An 18,044-nucleotide genomic window follows, 5' to 3' on the forward strand; every position below is an offset into this window, starting at 1 on the left:
AGAAGGAAAACTTATTATCGGCGTTTTCTAACATTTATTGTAATAACCACTCTCATCTCATCTCATCGCATAGAATCATGTTTTTGCCGTAATTTTTTTTTTTTTTTTTTGTGTAGTTAAAAAAAATGTAAAAGAAATAGCTAACATTGCTATGTACGGTTGCACCAAATATACAAATAGATAATTGTAGAGATGAACCGCTATTATTACAATTATTTACCTAAGCGGAAATATCCTTAACTGGCATATTGCGAGGACTTAATATGCAGTAAACTTCAATTTCTCATTGTTACATGATCTAAGATATTCAACGTTTTTTATTATCTGTATAAATATACATATTATAGAATATAAACGTTCATTTGTGAACATGTTAATATAACGTAGACATGTAAAAGCGTAAAAAATGTGACATTTATACTTATGTGTGATGATAGATAAGGTTGCAAAATGGTAGTCTAACGAAAGCTTTGAAATAAAACTAAATGAAAAGATGAGGAAATACTTCCATTTTTTTAACGGGTAGACATAGCCTTGGTGACAGCTCTCTTCAAACCAACTTCAGCCTTTCTCAAATCGTCAGCAGATGCATCTTCGATTTGCAAGGTGGAGAAAGCATCAGCCAAAGCAGCTTCAACCTTAGCCTTAGCGTTTCTCTTGATCTTGGCGGACAAAACTGGGTCGGTGACAGTTTGTTCAACGGAAGAGATGTATGATTCCAATCTTTGTCTGGCTTCGTGCTTCTTAGCGAAAGCTTCGTCAGCAGCCTTGAACTCTTCAGCTTGGTTAACCATTTGTTCGATTTCTTCAGAAGACAATCTACCAATAGCGTTAGAGATGGTAATGTTAGCAGATTTACCAGTGGACTTTTCGACGGCAGTGACCTTCAAGATACCGTTAGCATCAACTTCGAAGATAGCTTCCAAAACTGGTTCACCAGCTGGCATTGGTGGAACACCCTTCAAGTCGAATTCACCCAACAAGGTGTTTTCCTTACAGTTAACACGTTCACCTTGGTAAACTGGGAAAGTAACAGTAGTTTGGTGGTCAGCAACAGTTGTGAATGTTCTTCTCTTGATGGTTGGGACGGTGGTGTTTCTTGGAACGACAACACCGAAAACATCACCAGCCATACCGACACCCAAAGACAATGGAGCAACATCCAACAACAACAAGTCCTTGGTTTCGTCAGAAGTAGATTGACCGGTCAAGATAGCACCTTGAACAGCAGCACCGTAAGCAACAGCTTCATCTGGGTTAATAGACTTTTCCAATTGCTTACCGTCAAAGAAGTCAGATAGCAACTTTTGGACCTTTGGAATTCTGGTGGAACCACCAACCAAGACAACTTCGTCAATTTGAGACTTGGAGATCTTAGCATCCTTTAGAACTTGTTCAACTGGTTCTAGAGTAGACTTGAATAGAGCAGCGTTGATGTCTTCGAATCTGGCTCTGGTGATGGTAGCTTCAAAGTCTTCACCATCGAACAAGGAGTCAACTTCAACGGTGGTTTGAGCAACAGAGGACAAAGTTCTCTTAGCTCTTTCAGCAGCAGTTCTTAGTCTTCTCAAAGCTCTAGCGTCACCGGAGATGTCAGCACCAGTCTTCTTCTTGAATTCAGTCTTGAAGTGTTCCAACAAGTTGGTGTCGAAATCTTGACCACCCAAGTGAGTGTTACCAGAAGTAGACTTAACAGTGTAAACACCACCAGCGATGTGTAGCAAAGAAACATCGAAAGTACCACCACCCAAATCGAAGATCAAGACGTGTCTTTCCTTTTCGGACTTACCAGCACCTAGACCGTAAGCGATGGCAGCAGCGGTAGGTTCGTTGATAATTCTCAAAACGTTCAAACCAGCAATGGCACCAGCATCCTTGGTAGCTTGTCTTTGAGCATCGTTGAAGTATGCTGGGACGGTAACGACAGCCTTTTCAACCTTCTTACCAATCTTGGCCTCAGCAATTTCCTTCATCTTGGTCAAGACCATGGAAGAGATTTCTTGTGGAGAGAAAGTCTTGGTTTCACCTAGGTATTCAACTTCAATCAATGGGGCACCGTTGGAGTCGATAACCTTGAATGGCCAGGTCTTCATGTCAGATTGAACAGATTCTTCATCGAATCTTCTACCGATCAAACGCTTAGCGTCGAAGACGGTGTTCTTTGGGTTCAAAGCAGCTTGGTTCTTAGCAGCATCACCAATCAATCTTTCTTCTGGAGTGAAAGCGACGAAAGAAGGAGTAACTCTGTTACCTTGTTCGTTGGCAATAATTTCAACGGAATTCTCGTAAGTAGCAACACAAGAGTAAGTTGTACCTAAATCGATACCGATAGCACCTGGGAAAACACCTTCAGCCATTGTTGGAATATGAATGTAGCTTGACGAGTAGCGGTGCTTCAAAAAGACCAAATTGAATATTTCTTCAATTCGAAGTGTTAACTACAATTCTTAATTCCAGGAACTAAAGTTCACTTTTTATTTGATACTCATATATAAAATGAAAAATTTTTCACTCTCAACGATGTGGATGTGCTTGTTTCTCTGCGCCATAATACTTTTTTTTCGTAATAAAATACGAAAATGCACACAAACTCATCGAGCTCATCGCTCTCATCGCTTTTTTTTTTTTTCAAAAAAAAAAATTAAAAAGAAAAGGGATGCAGATTATTCAATAATTTCTTTTTTAGATTCTCTAAATTAGGACCCATAACCCGCATAATGTTTTTCTTATGGATAGGAAATTTGGCTTTTGAAGTCAGTTTAGGTGGATACAGTGTGTCATGGGAATAGAAAGTAGGTATTGTATCAAATAGAGTAGTATTATTAGAACCACTGTCTGTAAAGATACAAAGAATTCACGTCTCTGCCTGGCTATTGTTGTTGCATTTGTCTCCTTTTCAAATCTCATTTGAACATCTAAGTTACATAATAGCATAGTTGGAGAGGTTGTCGTTTTTGGACTGTGTGAAGAACATTTTACCATTTTTTCTATTTACAAGCATATTCAAAATCTTTGAATCTTTGTCTTTGAAGATAACGGTGCAATCCTTAAAAACTGCTCGATCATTATCAAGCTCTTCTGTAAATTCTGCAAATTACCGTATAATCTAATGTCTTGCGCTACCCTTGTAGGATCTTGCAGTTCAGCGTGGGTTAATTTATACGATATTGGCATTATTTTAATGTCAACTTCGCATTCTTGCTTAAGATATTCAATTCGACAACCTTTATAACCAATAAGGAAACTAACTTCTAGACGATTGAGGTTCAATGGAAACTCCTGCATTGTGTTCAGCTTTTCTGTATTTGACTCATTTTCGATAAATGATGTCCAATCCTCCTCTCTTTTCTCTTCTTTTTCTGTACAACAAATCATCTTATTTACCTTAAGTGGGCACTCTATTAGAGATTGTAACAAAATGAGGTCATTGTTCACATCTTGAATACAACCTTCTAAACAAATATCGGTATGGTTCAATCTATAATTGGATTTTAATTCTTGAAGTGTTTGTGGTAGGTCAGCCGATTGGCAAAGCTTTACTAAGACAAACTTTTGGCTTGCAAGTAAAAATGATAAAACTTCAGCTTCACCCAGGTACCAAATCACATAATTCGATTCATCGAAACCCTCAAAATGAAGGAAAGAAGTTGGTGTCCTGCTTTTGTTTTTTATATCTATAAACCATCTACCAGCTATCAATGGAATTCTTTTCTGAAATGAAACCTTAAGGTCAGAGTTACTTTTCGAAACACTATTAGTTGCAAGTAAATGTTGTTCCTGATGGTTGCTAATATCTTTCAAGATTTCTCTTCTAGAAGTCATCCCTCAAGCGGGGTTATTGTTAAATGATTATCCTGGTGTCCCTCCTAAAATAAATCCTCGGCGGCTATATATATAGACCCTGACTTTAAACCAAAAAAGGAAGTAAATTAGTTAGCACTTAAAAGAAACACTTAATAAAATGACAGCCACTTCTTTGAAAACACTCGAATGATTATAGCAGAAAACGAAACCACAGTCCAAAATTTACTTGTCTTCTTCTAGGTTTCGAATGATGCTACTTCTAAGAATCGAGTAATATTTTTAATTAAACGGAAATGCTATTTCGAAAATTGAACAAGAACAAAAACTGCTATAAACTGCTCCGTTGAGAGAAAATCAGGTCTTCACTTATTATATAAAACCTCTTATGATAAGGGTAACAATATTTACACATTCAAGCTACCCACGCAAAAGTATATTACAATCCTTTATTATATCTAAAAATTAATTTAGCCGCGTGATACAGGAATAGATATTGTTGAGGAGATTCTACAGTCTTTAATCGTTGAGTTCTCAGCTGTTTTACAATCTGTTCTATTAGATCCTTATCATAGTTATGAATAAATTCATCTGCCTTAAAATCAACAGTTCTTGCGATAAGATGATCCAGAGCTATGTACGTTCCTGACCGCCCAACCCCTGCAGAGCAATGAACAAATATGGGATTTAAAGCATTTGTTGCTGTACGGACATGCTTTATTAAATGATGCAAAGGTCCGATTTCATCAGGCTTATCAAAATCGCTCCATTGGTCATAGTAGAAATGGTTCACAGTTTTCACTGGAAATGAGGGGTCAGACGGTTTGAGCAAGATCTTACTTAAGGTATAGTGATGAAAACTTTGTGTTAAAACATTCTCAATTTCTATTGAAAATGCAAATTCAGAAACATCTTGAGAAGTTGGACCTGTAGTTTGAATTGCCGGAGATACCATGGTTTGATGAACCTGGCGAGGCCAGTATGGGTAGCATTTTTCTCGACCACCTTCAACCAACGGTGTCACCATAACAACCGATATATTTTCCTCTGGACTTTGTTGGTAAATCATCTGCCAAAATTGCGGCCATGTACTAATTGTTGGACCTTGAGAAGCGATGTAGAAAGTTGCAGCAGTAGATTGCTCTGGAATTTCCACTTTAATATGCGAAGCATTGATGTAATCATTTCCATTTTTGACTTGAAGCTTTACTCTAGTCTTTTCAAATGTTTTTATGTTACTATACCTATTCCTAGTACTGTTGTAAGAAGCTTCAGATACACCAAATGCCCATTCAGAATCCCTAGGATGGAGGGCTCCATCCCTTATCCTTGCCTCTTCTTGCTGTCTAATATATTTGAACTTAAGAAGTAGGTCTCTGTCATCCTGATCAAGGTACCTTGGTCTGGACATTCTGTCCGATTTCTTTAGTAAGCCCATTTCTCTTCGAATTTACCAATCTTTAAGGTTAGCAGTTGACTAGCTTTTATCCCCTCAATAATTATCAGACTACAGAATACTATCGGTTCGCAGCTCTAAGTCGAACACCGAAGCACGATCCCACTTCAAATAGTACACAAAACACACCAGTCGGTAAGTTTGGGTCGGCAGGCTTTAGTTGAAATTATGCCTTATTCTATCCAACATATCAATAAACATTTTTTGAAGAGTCGATAGGTTTCATTTATTTCTCAGTGACATCCTAAAAGAAAACACAACACATGCCAAAAAATATGCCAAAATAAGACTACGTTTTATCCCCAAAGAAGTGAATCACAAAATGAGTAATACAACGATACAAACTTCTATATACAGTAGTCGCCTCATCTTTCAAAACTTCAGTGGCACTATATGACTAAATAAAACAGTCTCAGATTGAAAAAAAAACGATAAACTCTTAAACTTCAGATAACAATAACCCAATTCGTTTGGATTCTGTGTTTTTCGAAGCTTGCAAAGACATCATCATCTAGATTACACAACTGGATCTTAAAAATATAAATGTTTCCTTTTCCTATAATATACTTCATATAATTTATCTAGATTAATATTCGTAGTAAAATGAAAACTGCATGTGCAGTTTATAGAAAGGATCTATGGTGAGGATCTAGAGATCAGCTTTGTTTTAAGTGACCCTTTATTATATTTTTCTTTCATTTTTACTCTAGTAGTACATTACCCGGCCATAATACTTCTTTTAAAATGTATCCTGCCCAAGTGCTTTTTTTAATTGACAATGAAAAAAAAAGGTTGTCAAATTAAGTAGGCATCACCTTATTAACTGGCGAAAAGAATCCATCTCGTCAAAAAGATGGTTAGTGTGTATCAGCAAACCTAACTGCTTCAATGTTTCAGACGAGCAGAAAATCTATATTATTTAATTTACATTTCAGCTTGATCTTTTAGGTCAGTGTATGTGAACACCTGCCATCTTCGTTTTCTACGCCTTATACACCCAACCTTTAAAATAAGGGAATTATGACGAATTTACAAGGTTCATACGATAAGAAATCATATCTCTCGGTAACAGGCCTTAGAGCGGCCAAATATGGCCGCGATTCCAAAACAAGCTGCTCGAGAGTGAACCTATCTCAAATGAAGCTAGATAAGTTGATGGAAGGAAAAAAATGGGAAGAGCTTGAAACATTTGGTTTAGAAGAGTTGAGAAATGGCTTTTTTGATCCCGTTTATACAGGGTACGAAAGAATCATTCCATCAGATCCGCTTAATAAAGAAAAAGTTCATCAAAAATCGCTTTTTCCATCAACCGATATAAAAGAAATCAGGAAATTTTGGAAACCAATAATGAAGTATTGTATAGCCATCTTTATCGCTAATGTCTTATGTCTCATCGAGCCTGCTGGTTCTTGGTTTGGAGGTGACTATAGGTACTTTCTACCGCTAGCTCTATTAATTCATCATCCCGTTCGAACTGTTGGGGTGCAATGCGAACTAACAATCCAGTCAATTATTGGTGGTGCTGTAGGAATGGGATACTCTGCGTTGATATGGTATGTTTCGACTGCAACAGAACCAGCTGCAAAAGAACAGGGTGGAATTCTTTTCCTTGGTCTCTTTTTAGGTGCAATTTTAGCTCATTGGGTAAGGAGTACTTATCAACGACTTTTTTATCTTTCAACCAGCTTTGGTATCGCGGTTCTATTCTTTTGTGGATCAAGTTTGTCCCTAAATAAAAAAAATCTCTCCTGGAAATTGTATTGGGATTTTGGTATATCATATTTATTTGGTCTTTTACTGTCCTTGCTAGTATGCTGTAGTGTTTTCCCCCACTCTTGTCATTCCACAGTAAAGAACACTTTGGTGTCGGCGCTAGAAGATATTAAAATTCTTCTAACGTCACTCGTAGATTCTAACCACTGCGATGATACTGATAGGATACGTGAAGCCCAACATTCGATGATTCAAAATATAAACATAAGTTTATCAGAAGGGTTGAGGGAGTTTAGTAATCAAGCTACGATAACAATATTCGACCCAGAATGTTTAAAGGAGCTAAGAAATATAATAACATTTACCACCTCCCCTCTTCGTGTGTTGCCTTTGAAAAATGTTATATTGACAAGAAGTGAATTAGATAGATTTTTACATGAAGGAGCAGGTCTCGAGAGCCCATCTCCGCGAGAAGGATCAGCCGATTCTCCAATGGTTATATCTGGTGCAGTAACACCACTACCATCTGCCATCAGTCCCACCACTCCAATCGATATTGATGCAGCAATTTATTCAAACATCCTAAGGTCATCATTCGCAAAGGCAATCTTCCAATTAATACGGGAAATGCTTTTAGTTCTTGAGAATACCCAATATTGCATGGAAGTATGCTCTACATTTTTTGTTAATAAGAATGACATTGAAGAGGCAAAGAGTAAACTAGAAAAGTTGCAAAAACGACTAAGACGGAAGATATACAAATTGGACGTTACATATAAAGAGTTCACAAAAACCGACTTTTTTTGCAAAGACCTTCTTCAAGATCCAAATTCGATAGATGCTTTTTTATTCTTGAGGTATATTAGACAATCAGCAAAATCAATGATCGCCTTAACAGAGAGAACTGTAGATCTCATAAACAACCGTCATTTTCGTATATGTCTACCAAACTATCCTTTAAAAAGATCCCTTACACGACTACCAAATCAGTGTGCACTTGATCAGGGGGGCGATACTGTTCTGCACTATTTTGAAACGAAGAGGGATGTAGATGAAGCATTTGAAAAAATCTATAACAGTTACACCTCAAAACACAAGTATAATGATGGGAAGGGAAAAAATTTTGAGACTTATACAAGGGCTATAGATCATAATGATTTTAACTTTCATACCACTACAAATCCTATTAGATTCAAACTATGGCAATTGACCACCGTATTAACAGGTCCCGAATTGAAGTCTAGTCTAAAAGTCGCCTTCATTTTGACCTTTTTGCTATTGCCATCGTGGCTCAAAGAATCTCATGTTTGGTATGATTCTTATCATTGCTGGTGGGGTCCAGCAATATTTTTTATTTTGACAAACAGAAGAAATGTTGCTACATGGAAAGGTATTTTGAGAAGATTTTTGTATGGTGTTTTTTCAATAGTATGGGCATTTTGTGGATGTGTCTCAAGGCACAATAGCCCTTATGTGATTGCCACTTTTGGGGCCATACTCAGTGTTCCCTTAGCAATCAACTTCTTTGTCAATAAGAATACTAAATCTAGCTTCACAGCGTTAGCTTGCTTTGATATCATAGCCTTGGGTATATATGCTAAAGGAGACGGAAAAAGACTACATACATCAATGATTTGGAAAAATACTTGGATTACTGGAATTGCATTGCTAATTGGGGTATTATTGTCCATTCCTACAACATGGTTGATATGGTCATTCAAAACCAGAAGAGAGCTCAGATTAGCGATGTCTTCGTTGCTTTCACACATAAGCCAGTCTTACCAATCAGTAACAGATAGATACTTGTATCGTGATATCGATGATGATCCCACTGATCTAACCTTAAGGCTATCTAATATAAGAGAAGTGAGACTTTTCCAAAGTTTAATTGCTGCAAGGAATCTATTAGAGAGAGCAAAACAAGAACCAAATTATATCTCTAATTTTAAACCATATTTGTATGAAGATTTGATTGATAATTGTATGGTGTTATTAGAAAAGGTGATAGAAGCTCGGATATCTGGCCAATACTTTGAGGTTTGGGAAAACGATGCAGATGAGGAAATCACCCATGCATTGCTCTCACTTAGAAGGGATAGTGTATCATCTGTCATCTTCGTGTTTTATATCCTCTCGAACTGTTTTAGGTCAAAAAATAAGATACCAAAGTATCTTCCAAATCCAATGTTATCTAGAAAGAAACTCTATGACTTCATAAACAAATTTGAAAGTCTGAGAAAAAGTCAACTCGAAAATTCAACATCTCCATTCAAAAAAAGTTACTTGAAATCGAACTATGCCGTTACAAAGGACATTGAAAAAACCCATTGGACTGAAGTTCATGGAATGGCCTTTTCCCGTGCGTATACAGATTTCACATTCCACCTTGACCGTGTGGTAAAACTCTCCAGAGAAATATTGGGAGAAGAAACCATATAAAAAATCTTAATTCATTGATATGAATTCACGATAGCATATATAACCATCATATTACATTCATAGATACACAAACACATATACAACTATCTATATATGCGTATCTAGTACTAATAACTAATCTATTCTTTCAAGTTGGGACTTGATAGTTACTTGATTCTTTCATGGCTAAAATCTTTTAAAAAGAGCTAATATCTCAAACCATTGATCATATAATTTTGCAAAAAGCTCCGTATCACTTGTTATGACCTGGTGTGCGAAAAGTATGTAGGATCTACCTTTTTCTTACTGTTTCTTATGGTTCACTATGGTGGATTGAATCCCATGGTATAAGGTGATTAGTGCTACCATCACGACACCAAAAGAAAGCACCAAAGTATTTAATTGAGCATCAGAAATCATCTTTGGGAATATTTGTTTTGCAACTGACCTGGGGAGCTTTGGTTTTGCTTATGATAACACTTTCTCACAATAATTATTATTGTTGCTAAAGTTTCCTTTCTTTAAAAACCTTAACAAAGGGTTTGTATTTTTCTATAAAAAAACACTATTATTATTATTATTATTATTATTATTATGTAGCCTTGAGCCGTGAAAAGTGGTTTTGAACTGAAGAACCATGTCAGAGGCCAAGGCAAATAACACAACATCTAAAGCATAAAGATCCTATACTTGAAATCTCCATATCAAAATTTTGAGTATTATTAAAGAAAAAATATAATGAAAGGAGCGCCAAGGAGTCTAGAGGAATGGTTGTTTTATAAGTTAATGAACTCTCCCGGATTTCATAGGTTTGTGCGAAATGTCTATTATAAGGTGAATGGAATTAATCCTCAACATATGGAGCCAATGAGTAAAACAGACAGACTGTTCCATCCAACTGCCTTTCAAAAGTTTAAAGCCTACCGTATGCTATTTTGGGATGAGATGAGATCTACGGTTGGGTTACCTAGACTAACAGATAAATACTTTAAAAAGTGATCAACCCCCCATCTTATGCTGCTATATTTTAGATACATCTCATTTAACATGGATAATAAATGAACGCATTTCAATTTCCATATACTGTCGCGTTCAAAACACCCATGGGATCAAAATTTCTCCACTAGAAATTTGACTTTTGAGAGAACTATTATTACTTATGTTCACACCCTCTATATCAATCCTATATTTAGACAAAGCATGAAGTTAGCCTTGTCATTAAACCCTTTACATTTGGAGCTAATTTTGGATTTTGATACCCCGATCTAGTGCTAGGAATGATACTCTATGACCACAGAGGAAAAAATACGCTCTAGAGCTAGAATGCGTTGTGTTACTGCCGAGAATTTGGATGAGAGAGTATGTACCAGCATACTAAAATCAAGTGGTCTTTCTATGAGCCGTTAGATTAAGATTATTCTATCGTTTCAATCCGTAATATATTCCTTTGCATCTACGAATATCCCCTCAGCATCTTCCTCATCATCTTCATCATCGTCGTAGCTTTCATAACCATTTTCATCAGCCTCTCCATACTTATATTTCTTTAAACTATTGGCATATTGTAAAATATCCTCATTGTTATCATCATTATCATAGCCTTCAAAATAGTCAGAACCGTCTTCCGTTTCCCTTCCAATAGAATCTGGGCGAATATAACTTCTATATGTATCACCTAATAATGAATGTTTGGAGCCTCGAAGCTCAGCAAATCTTCCTACTGATAAAGATGTATCTTTGCTACTTTCCGAATGTAAAGTGGAATCTCGGTCTGTCGGTATTCCAATGTGACTATGTATCAATTTACTGTCGTCAAAAGCGAAAGAATATGAATCAGAAACATCTAATTCCTCTGGTTTCATAAATAATAATAACTCATCTCTAGTTGCCTGTTCACTTGGCTTCCTATATTCCACTTCATAGGTACATAATTTAATGAGTTTGTAGAATTTGTCAATTTCCGATAACGGAATAGTGTCTTCAATGATATATTCGAATTGGTCGCCATCATCACCCCTTGTATTATTCCATATAATTACTGGCCGCCTTTCTGCATTCCAGGATTTCACTAATTGCAGACCTTTTTCAATTCTAAAGGACCAAGTGTCGTCCTTTTTCGATGTTGCCGATAGTAGGCTCATCTCATCGGGTAAAATGTCCTCTGAATCTCCATCACTAATGTCTTCACTTTCAATATCTTGGCGTTCCACACATAATAAGTATTCATACTGACCACACCGTTTCACACAAATCATCGCGTCGCTGAATATATACTCAACAGATGACTTCGGTGACTTAAAAGATCTAAGTAACAAAAATTCTCCAGAGGATAGACTCATTAGTTCCTCATTGGAACCAGAATCAAAAAGAGTTCTAATTAAGTTCATCTTGAGTGATAACTTTAGAAATCTCCCAAGTCTTTGTAATACTGTTAGCTGCTAAATACAGTACTGGTTTGTGTACTCGTCTTTCTAACCCAATATAGGAAACGAACCGTTATTAACCTTTCAAACTTACCGTCTTTTATTAACAAAAGTTTCTTTGCCCCTCGATTGACAAGATCTAGCTTTATTCCCTATTTGATTAAGACCACACACCTATAAACAGGTACGTTGAACCTTCTTTTCAAAATAAAATTTGAGTGTTGTTGAACCAACCTGCTTTCTTAGTTTGTCTTGACTTGAACTTGCTTGTTCGGTTTTCCCTTTAATAACGGAAAAAATATGAATGGTTATGATTACCGATATACATACGCGAAAGAAGGGTGCATGACAACATGAAAATACATGTAATAACATCAGAGTCAGACAATCCCTCCCCATAACAGGAACCCTATGATTGGGTGCTCAACCATATATACTTCTGGAACAACTTCCCTACATTATACCCACATTTGCATTCTATTGCGGGCGTCTAACCAAACTGCATCAGTATAGACCCTGTATGTTAGTACGGTATCCATATGTTAATGGCGTTAATGTCTAAAACGGCAATAATCACGTGACAACAAATCATTACCCTGATATATAAATTTATTATATAAAATGACAGAAAAACAAATATTGAAAAAGAAATGTTCGTACAAGATTTTCTACGTATTCTAGATTTACTACTACTAACACAGCATTGTAAGTTTAAGAGAGCGATGAGATGAGATACTCTAGCTGCGTTCAATGATGAAGCAGATTGGCAAAAGGTATGATTCAAAAGGTGAGTGGATATACAAATTCCTTCAGGTGCATAGAAAAGCAGAATCATAACTCTCCCCACAACTCTGGATTTTTCTAGCTTTTTTTTTTTTTTTAATCTGGCATTATATCAGGATTTTGGACCTTTGGGGGAGAATACAAAGATTAGACGTTACTAATCCATGATACTTCGATCTATACTGCAACGTAGCAAATTTGCTAATACTTTAAATTGCTTCAGAAGATTTCACACATTCCCTTTGCTGTTTAACTCGAATAATGGCGATGCTAACTCATCTGTCAAGATTCCAGAGCTTCCTAGAAAAGGAAAGGCCAAGCAATTGATACAGGTTGTTAATGATACAGAGGAACATACTATCAAAAAAAGCTGGAGAGATGATAAAAACTTACCAGATTGGAAAAGGCAGAAATTAGCCTTGAAGGAGAAACTAAAAGGTGAAAAATGGAATCCCAGTAAGAAATTATCAAGAGAGCAAATGGAATCTGTGAGGCTTTTAAAAAGACAATTACCTAATTTAAATGCCGGAGATATTGCAGCTCAAATGAAGGTATCTCCAGAAGTGATACGAAGAATTCTAAAGTCAAAATGGGAACCTTCAGAGAAGGAGTTAGAAGATATTCAAAGAAGGTGGAAAAAAAGGTCAGAACGAATCATAGATTTGTATGAAAAGGGACTGATTGGTGATAAAATGGGCACTCTACCAATAGCTCGTAAAGTAATAATAAAAGGTGGAAATAGCACAGGAACGTTTAGAGTTAGGAGGACAAAGGATAGTGTAATGAGTATTTCAAGTACAAAAAAAGGGAAACATAGCGAGGATAAAGATATTTTGAAAGCTAAAAACAAATTGCACTTATTAATGAAGAAGTAGTATTTTTCATACCAATCCAATCATGTATAGTCATGACATTATAAAATAAACCCCATATCTACCGAAATGGATCAACGACTTCTAAATTCTTTTGAATTTTATAAACTTGTAAATAGAAGGACCCAACATGCATAAAAATACTTTAAATCGCAGTGCATTACTTATTGATTGAATATTTAGTCTCTGGGTATCCTACCATGTATAAACCAACCTTTCATTTCTCTAACGGAATTTATTAGCTTTGTACCTTTCTCTTGACTTCGTAAACGCAAACCAACCCCTTTACACTGATCAGTAAAGAGTTTACTCTCAAAAGTTAGCGATTCCAAATAACTAGTTTCTCCAATAATTTTATTGTACTCTTCTAGGCTTTTGGTGAGGGAGTCAAGTTTACGATTTAAATGAGCCCATCCGTAATCATCGCCAGGAGTTTTTATACCCTCGCTAGTTTGTTGACACCTGTCAATATAAACTTTAGAGTCCTTGGTTAAACGGCGATTCTCACCCAAGGATGTAATGCTTGTTGTTTTTACTTTAGATCTCAACTTGTTAACTAATCTTCGTAACCTCATCAAAGCTTCATGGTTTAATTCCAAGCGTTGTTGGTAGGCCTGGTATATAACTCGAGAAACCACTAAGTGTAGTAGAACATAAAGGCCGCTTACGCTAAGTCCCACATGATAGAAAAGCCTTTCTATTTGAGCTGCCGTAGTTGGCTTTTTATAGGGTAAAATATCTTTATCCGAAGGCCATAAAGTATCCATATGTTCTAGATTATTACTTAATTTAATGCTGGGTTGCCAAATATACTTTCTCAACCCAAACTTTGCATCGGTCTGTACATATGTACCTTATATTACCCAAAATTGTAGTCAGAACTTTTTTTCAAACTCTGGTTAATAATAAAATGAAATCATCAACAATTATTGAAGTTGAGCGGTAAAGAAGAGAAAATCAAGTTGGGGAATATATAAGAATCCTGTAAAACCGAGCGAAGAACAGACACCAAAGTACGAAAAAGATTATACTTTAAATATAGAAAACTTTACGATAAAATTATACACAGTATAATGTATGAAAATCTATATTAAATTCGTTTTACCTTTTACAATTTGAAAGTAGTGGATAGAGAAAAGGAACCACTATGGAAGGAATTAAAGAATTGAAGAGAGAAATATTAATTTGGAAGTCGGCTTAGTATTTCGTCTTTTTATAATTACTTTGGTCTTTATCTTGATATTCAGTCTGTTCGGAACTGGTCAACGGTGACAGTGCTGAGCTAAACCTGCGCCTTTTTGATGTACCTGTAGAACCAGAGGAGTTATTTCCAAAGTTATTTGTACTGGAATGTGATTGTGAATGTTCATTTGAATATTCTGAATTCGGTTTTCCTGTTACGCGTGTTACGTTTTCATCTAGTAAAGATGCTTCGTGGTGTACAAAAGATGTTAATGTTTCGACAGGACTTTTGATACCACCACATTTCTGATATATCTTCAGGTTCTTCAAATAAGACATCACATCATTAACCTGAAGAATTCGCATAAAGCCTTCTTGTATACCAAAACTTGAAACATTTTGAAACACTTTGAACTGGGAGCGAAGTTTAGCCATTGCTTGGAACTGAAGAGAACCAAGGTCCGGCTGCGCTGCTTCCATTTTGGAAGAGTTACTTCCTTTCTTTGGTTCGGTGCTCGTTTTACTATTCGCAGAGGAGAGTTTTTCAAATATCTCTGCAGATATTTTGGGGTCACTTAACTTTGTCTCCAAAGATGCCCACTCAACGCCAGGTACGAAACTGTATGTAAACATATCGAGCCATTCTATTTTCAAAGCAGTGTCAAAGACACCTTTAAAATGGGTAAAATTAGTCATATAACTACCATCAGGGAAGAAATATGTTAGTAGGCATCTAGGACATTCAAAGAATATCGTACCGTTACTCAAAACTTGCGCTCTTAATTGGTGCGGTACAATTTCCAACTTAGCTACGCCTGAAGAACCAAATGCTCTCATTACTGATGGAATTACAACCGCAGTAAACTCAAATTGTCTGATATCATCCTGTTGTTTTCTTGAGTATCTAAATAGACCGTAAGGTGTGAAAAGTTCTGACATGATCTTCACCCAATATTTCATATCATTTAATTTGTCATTGGAGACATTAAGCAGGTTAATAATTTCGTGAGCGCGAAGAATTGCAAGGTTCGAGAGATATTTTCTCAGGGGATATGGGTATGTTGAAGGAACTTGTGATGGAATGATACCAGCTGGACCTAGAATATGAGGAACCGGTATATTTCCTGGAACTTGAGCTACTCCTGGGTTTGGAGTAGCCATAGGACCTGAATGAGGAGGTGCAGAGGCAGATGCATGGGGAGGTACTGAGCCAGCTACCGTGGTATGAGAAGCACCTGGAGTGAGTCTACGCCCCATTCCTGTCTTTTGGCTTCTTTGTGGCTGATTTGCAATACTTGAAGTCATTGACTCCATTGACTGAGTACTCTGGGGTGGTTGAATATGTTGTGTAGCTAAATGAGAAGAATGTGCACGGTCTTGTGATTGTATCGGTATATTTTGTTGAGTCTGCAATTGAATATTATGTAAATGTTGCTGTTGCTGTTGCTGTTGTGGTTGAGATTGTGGAGGAGCCATTCCCATAATGGATGTTTGACTATTGTTTAGTTGATTACCATTTTGTTGGGTATTAAGATAGCCTTGCGGAAACCCTGTTTTCCCTGGAGATATTGAACTATCAAAAGGCGATTGGACACCATATCCTTGTGGTTGAGTCTGTTGACCTTGCTTTCTTTGCTGTTGTTGTTGTTGTTGTTGCTGTTGCTGCTGTTGTTGACCTGGCAGAGGACCGTTGAATTGCATAGGATAATACGATCCTGCTGGACCTGTTGCAGCACCAGCAGCCGGAGCATTCACTGAACCAGTTCTCGTAGAAACTTCCCCATTTATTTGAGATGCAGAAGCTGATCCAGGACCTGCGCCAGATGCAGAAGCTGACCCGCTATTCATGTAAACACTCTGTCTGACAGGAAAATTGAACGGTATTTGCCCATTAGGTACTGACTGCCCTGTTATGCCATTTCCAGCGGGATGACCAGGTATCTGACCATTATACATATTAGTCACGTAGTTATATTCCATCGATTCTACAGATCGAGTAGTACGGTATCCTTGTTAATCTGTTTGTTTATATAAATTCCTTCTCTCACGAGTATTGTTCCTTTCGTTCCTTTAGGTTTGTCTCTTAAAATTCCAGAGTTGAATGAAAAACATAAACATCACAACCAATAGTGTAGCAATTAAATAAAGAGAAGACAAGTAAGTCCTACAAGATATCATTATTGATGATTCTATGATATGTAGTTAGACTAATGTGATATTCATACAGTTCTTTTTTTTTATCTACACTATATCATTCATGTCATCTATGGTAAGGAATAAGATACCTCAGATTTGTTGATGATAGTTCTTGTCATGCCTGTTGCTATATAAGGTCTTCTTTGTTTAACAAATCCTGTTTCCGTGTCAAGTTCTTGTTCGTATTGTGCTGAAGCGTTTTTATCGCTGCCCGCTGCGGCGGGCTTGTTACTAGACTTAGTCTTTGCAGCTCTTCTCTTCAATAGTTTATTTAGTACATCCTGTTTCTCTTCTTCAAGTCTTTTTTCAATGAAGTTTTTTCTTTTACGGGCAGTTTCTGCCTTCCGAAGCTGTACCTCTTCGTCAGTAAACTCCTTACGGTTACCGTGTTTCTTTGCTTGCAACCCAATAAGATTCTCTAACATCTTCGATCGCCTTTGTTGGTTTTCTTCTGTTTGTTGATCACCAGTGACCGAATCTACGTTTGACTTCATATCAGAAGAATTTCCATCTTCAGCTTCGCTATCATTTTGAACTGCAAGTTCGTCCTCAGAATCCGTATTTTCCATCTCTACTAGTTCAATCTTAGACTTTTTCTTCTTTGGGGGCTCTGGACGCTCCTCTTCTTCGAAGAGAAACTCTTCATCGTCTATAGTCTGGTCATAATCGACATGTTTTCTCACACGTGATGATTGGCGACTGCCAGTAGTTATTTTAGAGTCCTTTTCCTTTTGTGTTGTCTGTTTATGTTGCTTCTTAGATTTCGTCGCCTTAGCTACAGGCTTCTTGTTTTCTGGGGTGTATTCGTCTTCTTCATCATCATAATAATCATCCTCAGGCTCTTCAGGAAACGCATCTAAATCTTGGTCGTATTCATCTTCAAACTCGTCGTATGCTTCAGGCTCAGCCTCCGCTGAAGCATCTACTTGCCCACTGTCTGAACTTTCGACCAGAACAGAGTCCTCAAATTCTTCTACTGATGATAGTTCGCTATCCATTATGTGACTGACTTCTGGTAGTATAGATTATATATATATGGATAGACTTAATACAATCAAAAACAACCGGAATACGGCTACCAATGGGTGCCTCGTTTGTAATTCTTCGCACACTTTATTGTAATTAATACAATCATGCATCACTTCTTTTTTTAAACTAATGTTGAATTCTTAAAAAAAAGTGACATAAAGGGAGAGTTTA

At 36.8% G+C, this 18,044-nt stretch overlaps 10 protein-coding genes across 10 annotated transcripts; 3 read left to right on the forward strand and 7 right to left on the reverse strand.

Annotated features, from left to right (window-relative positions):
• Positions 1-515: 515 nt before the first annotated feature.
• SSB2 (Hsp70 family ATPase SSB2) lies at positions 516-2,357 on the reverse strand (the record flags this gene model as incomplete). Its single annotated transcript, XM_022820594.1, has 1 exon — positions 516-2,357. The coding sequence occupies one exon, from the start codon at positions 2,355-2,357 to the stop codon at positions 516-518; it is 1,842 nt and encodes a 613-aa protein (XP_022677042.1).
• A 646-nt stretch (positions 2,358-3,003) lies between these two features.
• MER1 (Mer1p) lies at positions 3,004-3,822 on the reverse strand (the record flags this gene model as incomplete). Its single annotated transcript, XM_022820595.1, has 1 exon — positions 3,004-3,822. One exon carries the CDS (start codon positions 3,820-3,822, stop codon positions 3,004-3,006), a length of 819 nt encoding a protein of 272 aa, XP_022677043.1.
• Positions 3,823-4,240: 418 nt separating this feature from the next.
• Positions 4,241-5,239, reverse strand: PTP1 (tyrosine protein phosphatase PTP1; the record flags this gene model as incomplete). Its single annotated transcript, XM_022820597.1, has 1 exon — positions 4,241-5,239. One exon carries the CDS (start codon positions 5,237-5,239, stop codon positions 4,241-4,243), a length of 999 nt encoding a protein of 332 aa, XP_022677044.1.
• A 1,038-nt stretch (positions 5,240-6,277) lies between these two features.
• BRE4 (Bre4p) lies at positions 6,278-9,409 on the forward strand (the record flags this gene model as incomplete). The annotated part of the gene is made up of 1 exon (XM_022820598.1): positions 6,278-9,409. One exon carries the CDS (start codon positions 6,278-6,280, stop codon positions 9,407-9,409), a length of 3,132 nt encoding a protein of 1,043 aa, XP_022677045.1.
• Positions 9,410-9,691: 282 nt separating this feature from the next.
• OST4 (olichyl-diphosphooligosaccharide--protein glycotransferase OST4) lies at positions 9,692-9,808 on the reverse strand (the record flags this gene model as incomplete). The annotated part of the gene is made up of 1 exon (XM_022820599.1): positions 9,692-9,808. The coding sequence occupies one exon, from the start codon at positions 9,806-9,808 to the stop codon at positions 9,692-9,694; it is 117 nt and encodes a 38-aa protein (XP_022677046.1).
• Positions 9,809-10,246: 438 nt separating this feature from the next.
• On the forward strand, positions 10,247-10,387 carry MRX7 (Mrx7p; the record flags this gene model as incomplete). Its single annotated transcript, XM_022820600.1, has 1 exon — positions 10,247-10,387. One exon carries the CDS (start codon positions 10,247-10,249, stop codon positions 10,385-10,387), a length of 141 nt encoding a protein of 46 aa, XP_022677047.1.
• Positions 10,388-10,815: 428 nt separating this feature from the next.
• Positions 10,816-11,775, reverse strand: VID27 (Vid27p; the record flags this gene model as incomplete). The annotated part of the gene is made up of 1 exon (XM_022820601.1): positions 10,816-11,775. One exon carries the CDS (start codon positions 11,773-11,775, stop codon positions 10,816-10,818), a length of 960 nt encoding a protein of 319 aa, XP_022677048.1.
• Positions 11,776-12,758: 983 nt separating this feature from the next.
• RRG9 (mitochondrial ribosome assembly protein RRG9) lies at positions 12,759-13,469 on the forward strand (the record flags this gene model as incomplete). The annotated part of the gene is made up of 1 exon (XM_022820602.1): positions 12,759-13,469. One exon carries the CDS (start codon positions 12,759-12,761, stop codon positions 13,467-13,469), a length of 711 nt encoding a protein of 236 aa, XP_022677049.1.
• A 176-nt stretch (positions 13,470-13,645) lies between these two features.
• On the reverse strand, positions 13,646-14,233 carry PEX17 (Pex17p; the record flags this gene model as incomplete). The annotated part of the gene is made up of 1 exon (XM_022820603.1): positions 13,646-14,233. One exon carries the CDS (start codon positions 14,231-14,233, stop codon positions 13,646-13,648), a length of 588 nt encoding a protein of 195 aa, XP_022677050.1.
• Positions 14,234-16,912: 2,679 nt separating this feature from the next.
• Positions 16,913-17,842, reverse strand: IES2 (PAPA-1-like domain-containing protein; the record flags this gene model as incomplete). The annotated part of the gene is made up of 1 exon (XM_022820604.1): positions 16,913-17,842. One exon carries the CDS (start codon positions 17,840-17,842, stop codon positions 16,913-16,915), a length of 930 nt encoding a protein of 309 aa, XP_022677051.1.
• Positions 17,843-18,044: the final 202 nt, after the last annotated feature.

The sequence above is a fragment of the Kluyveromyces marxianus genome, chromosome 5, assembly GCF_001417885.1.
Source record: "Kluyveromyces marxianus DMKU3-1042 DNA, complete genome, chromosome 5".
NCBI classification, from domain to species: Eukaryota; Fungi; Ascomycota; class Saccharomycetes; order Saccharomycetales; family Saccharomycetaceae; genus Kluyveromyces; species Kluyveromyces marxianus.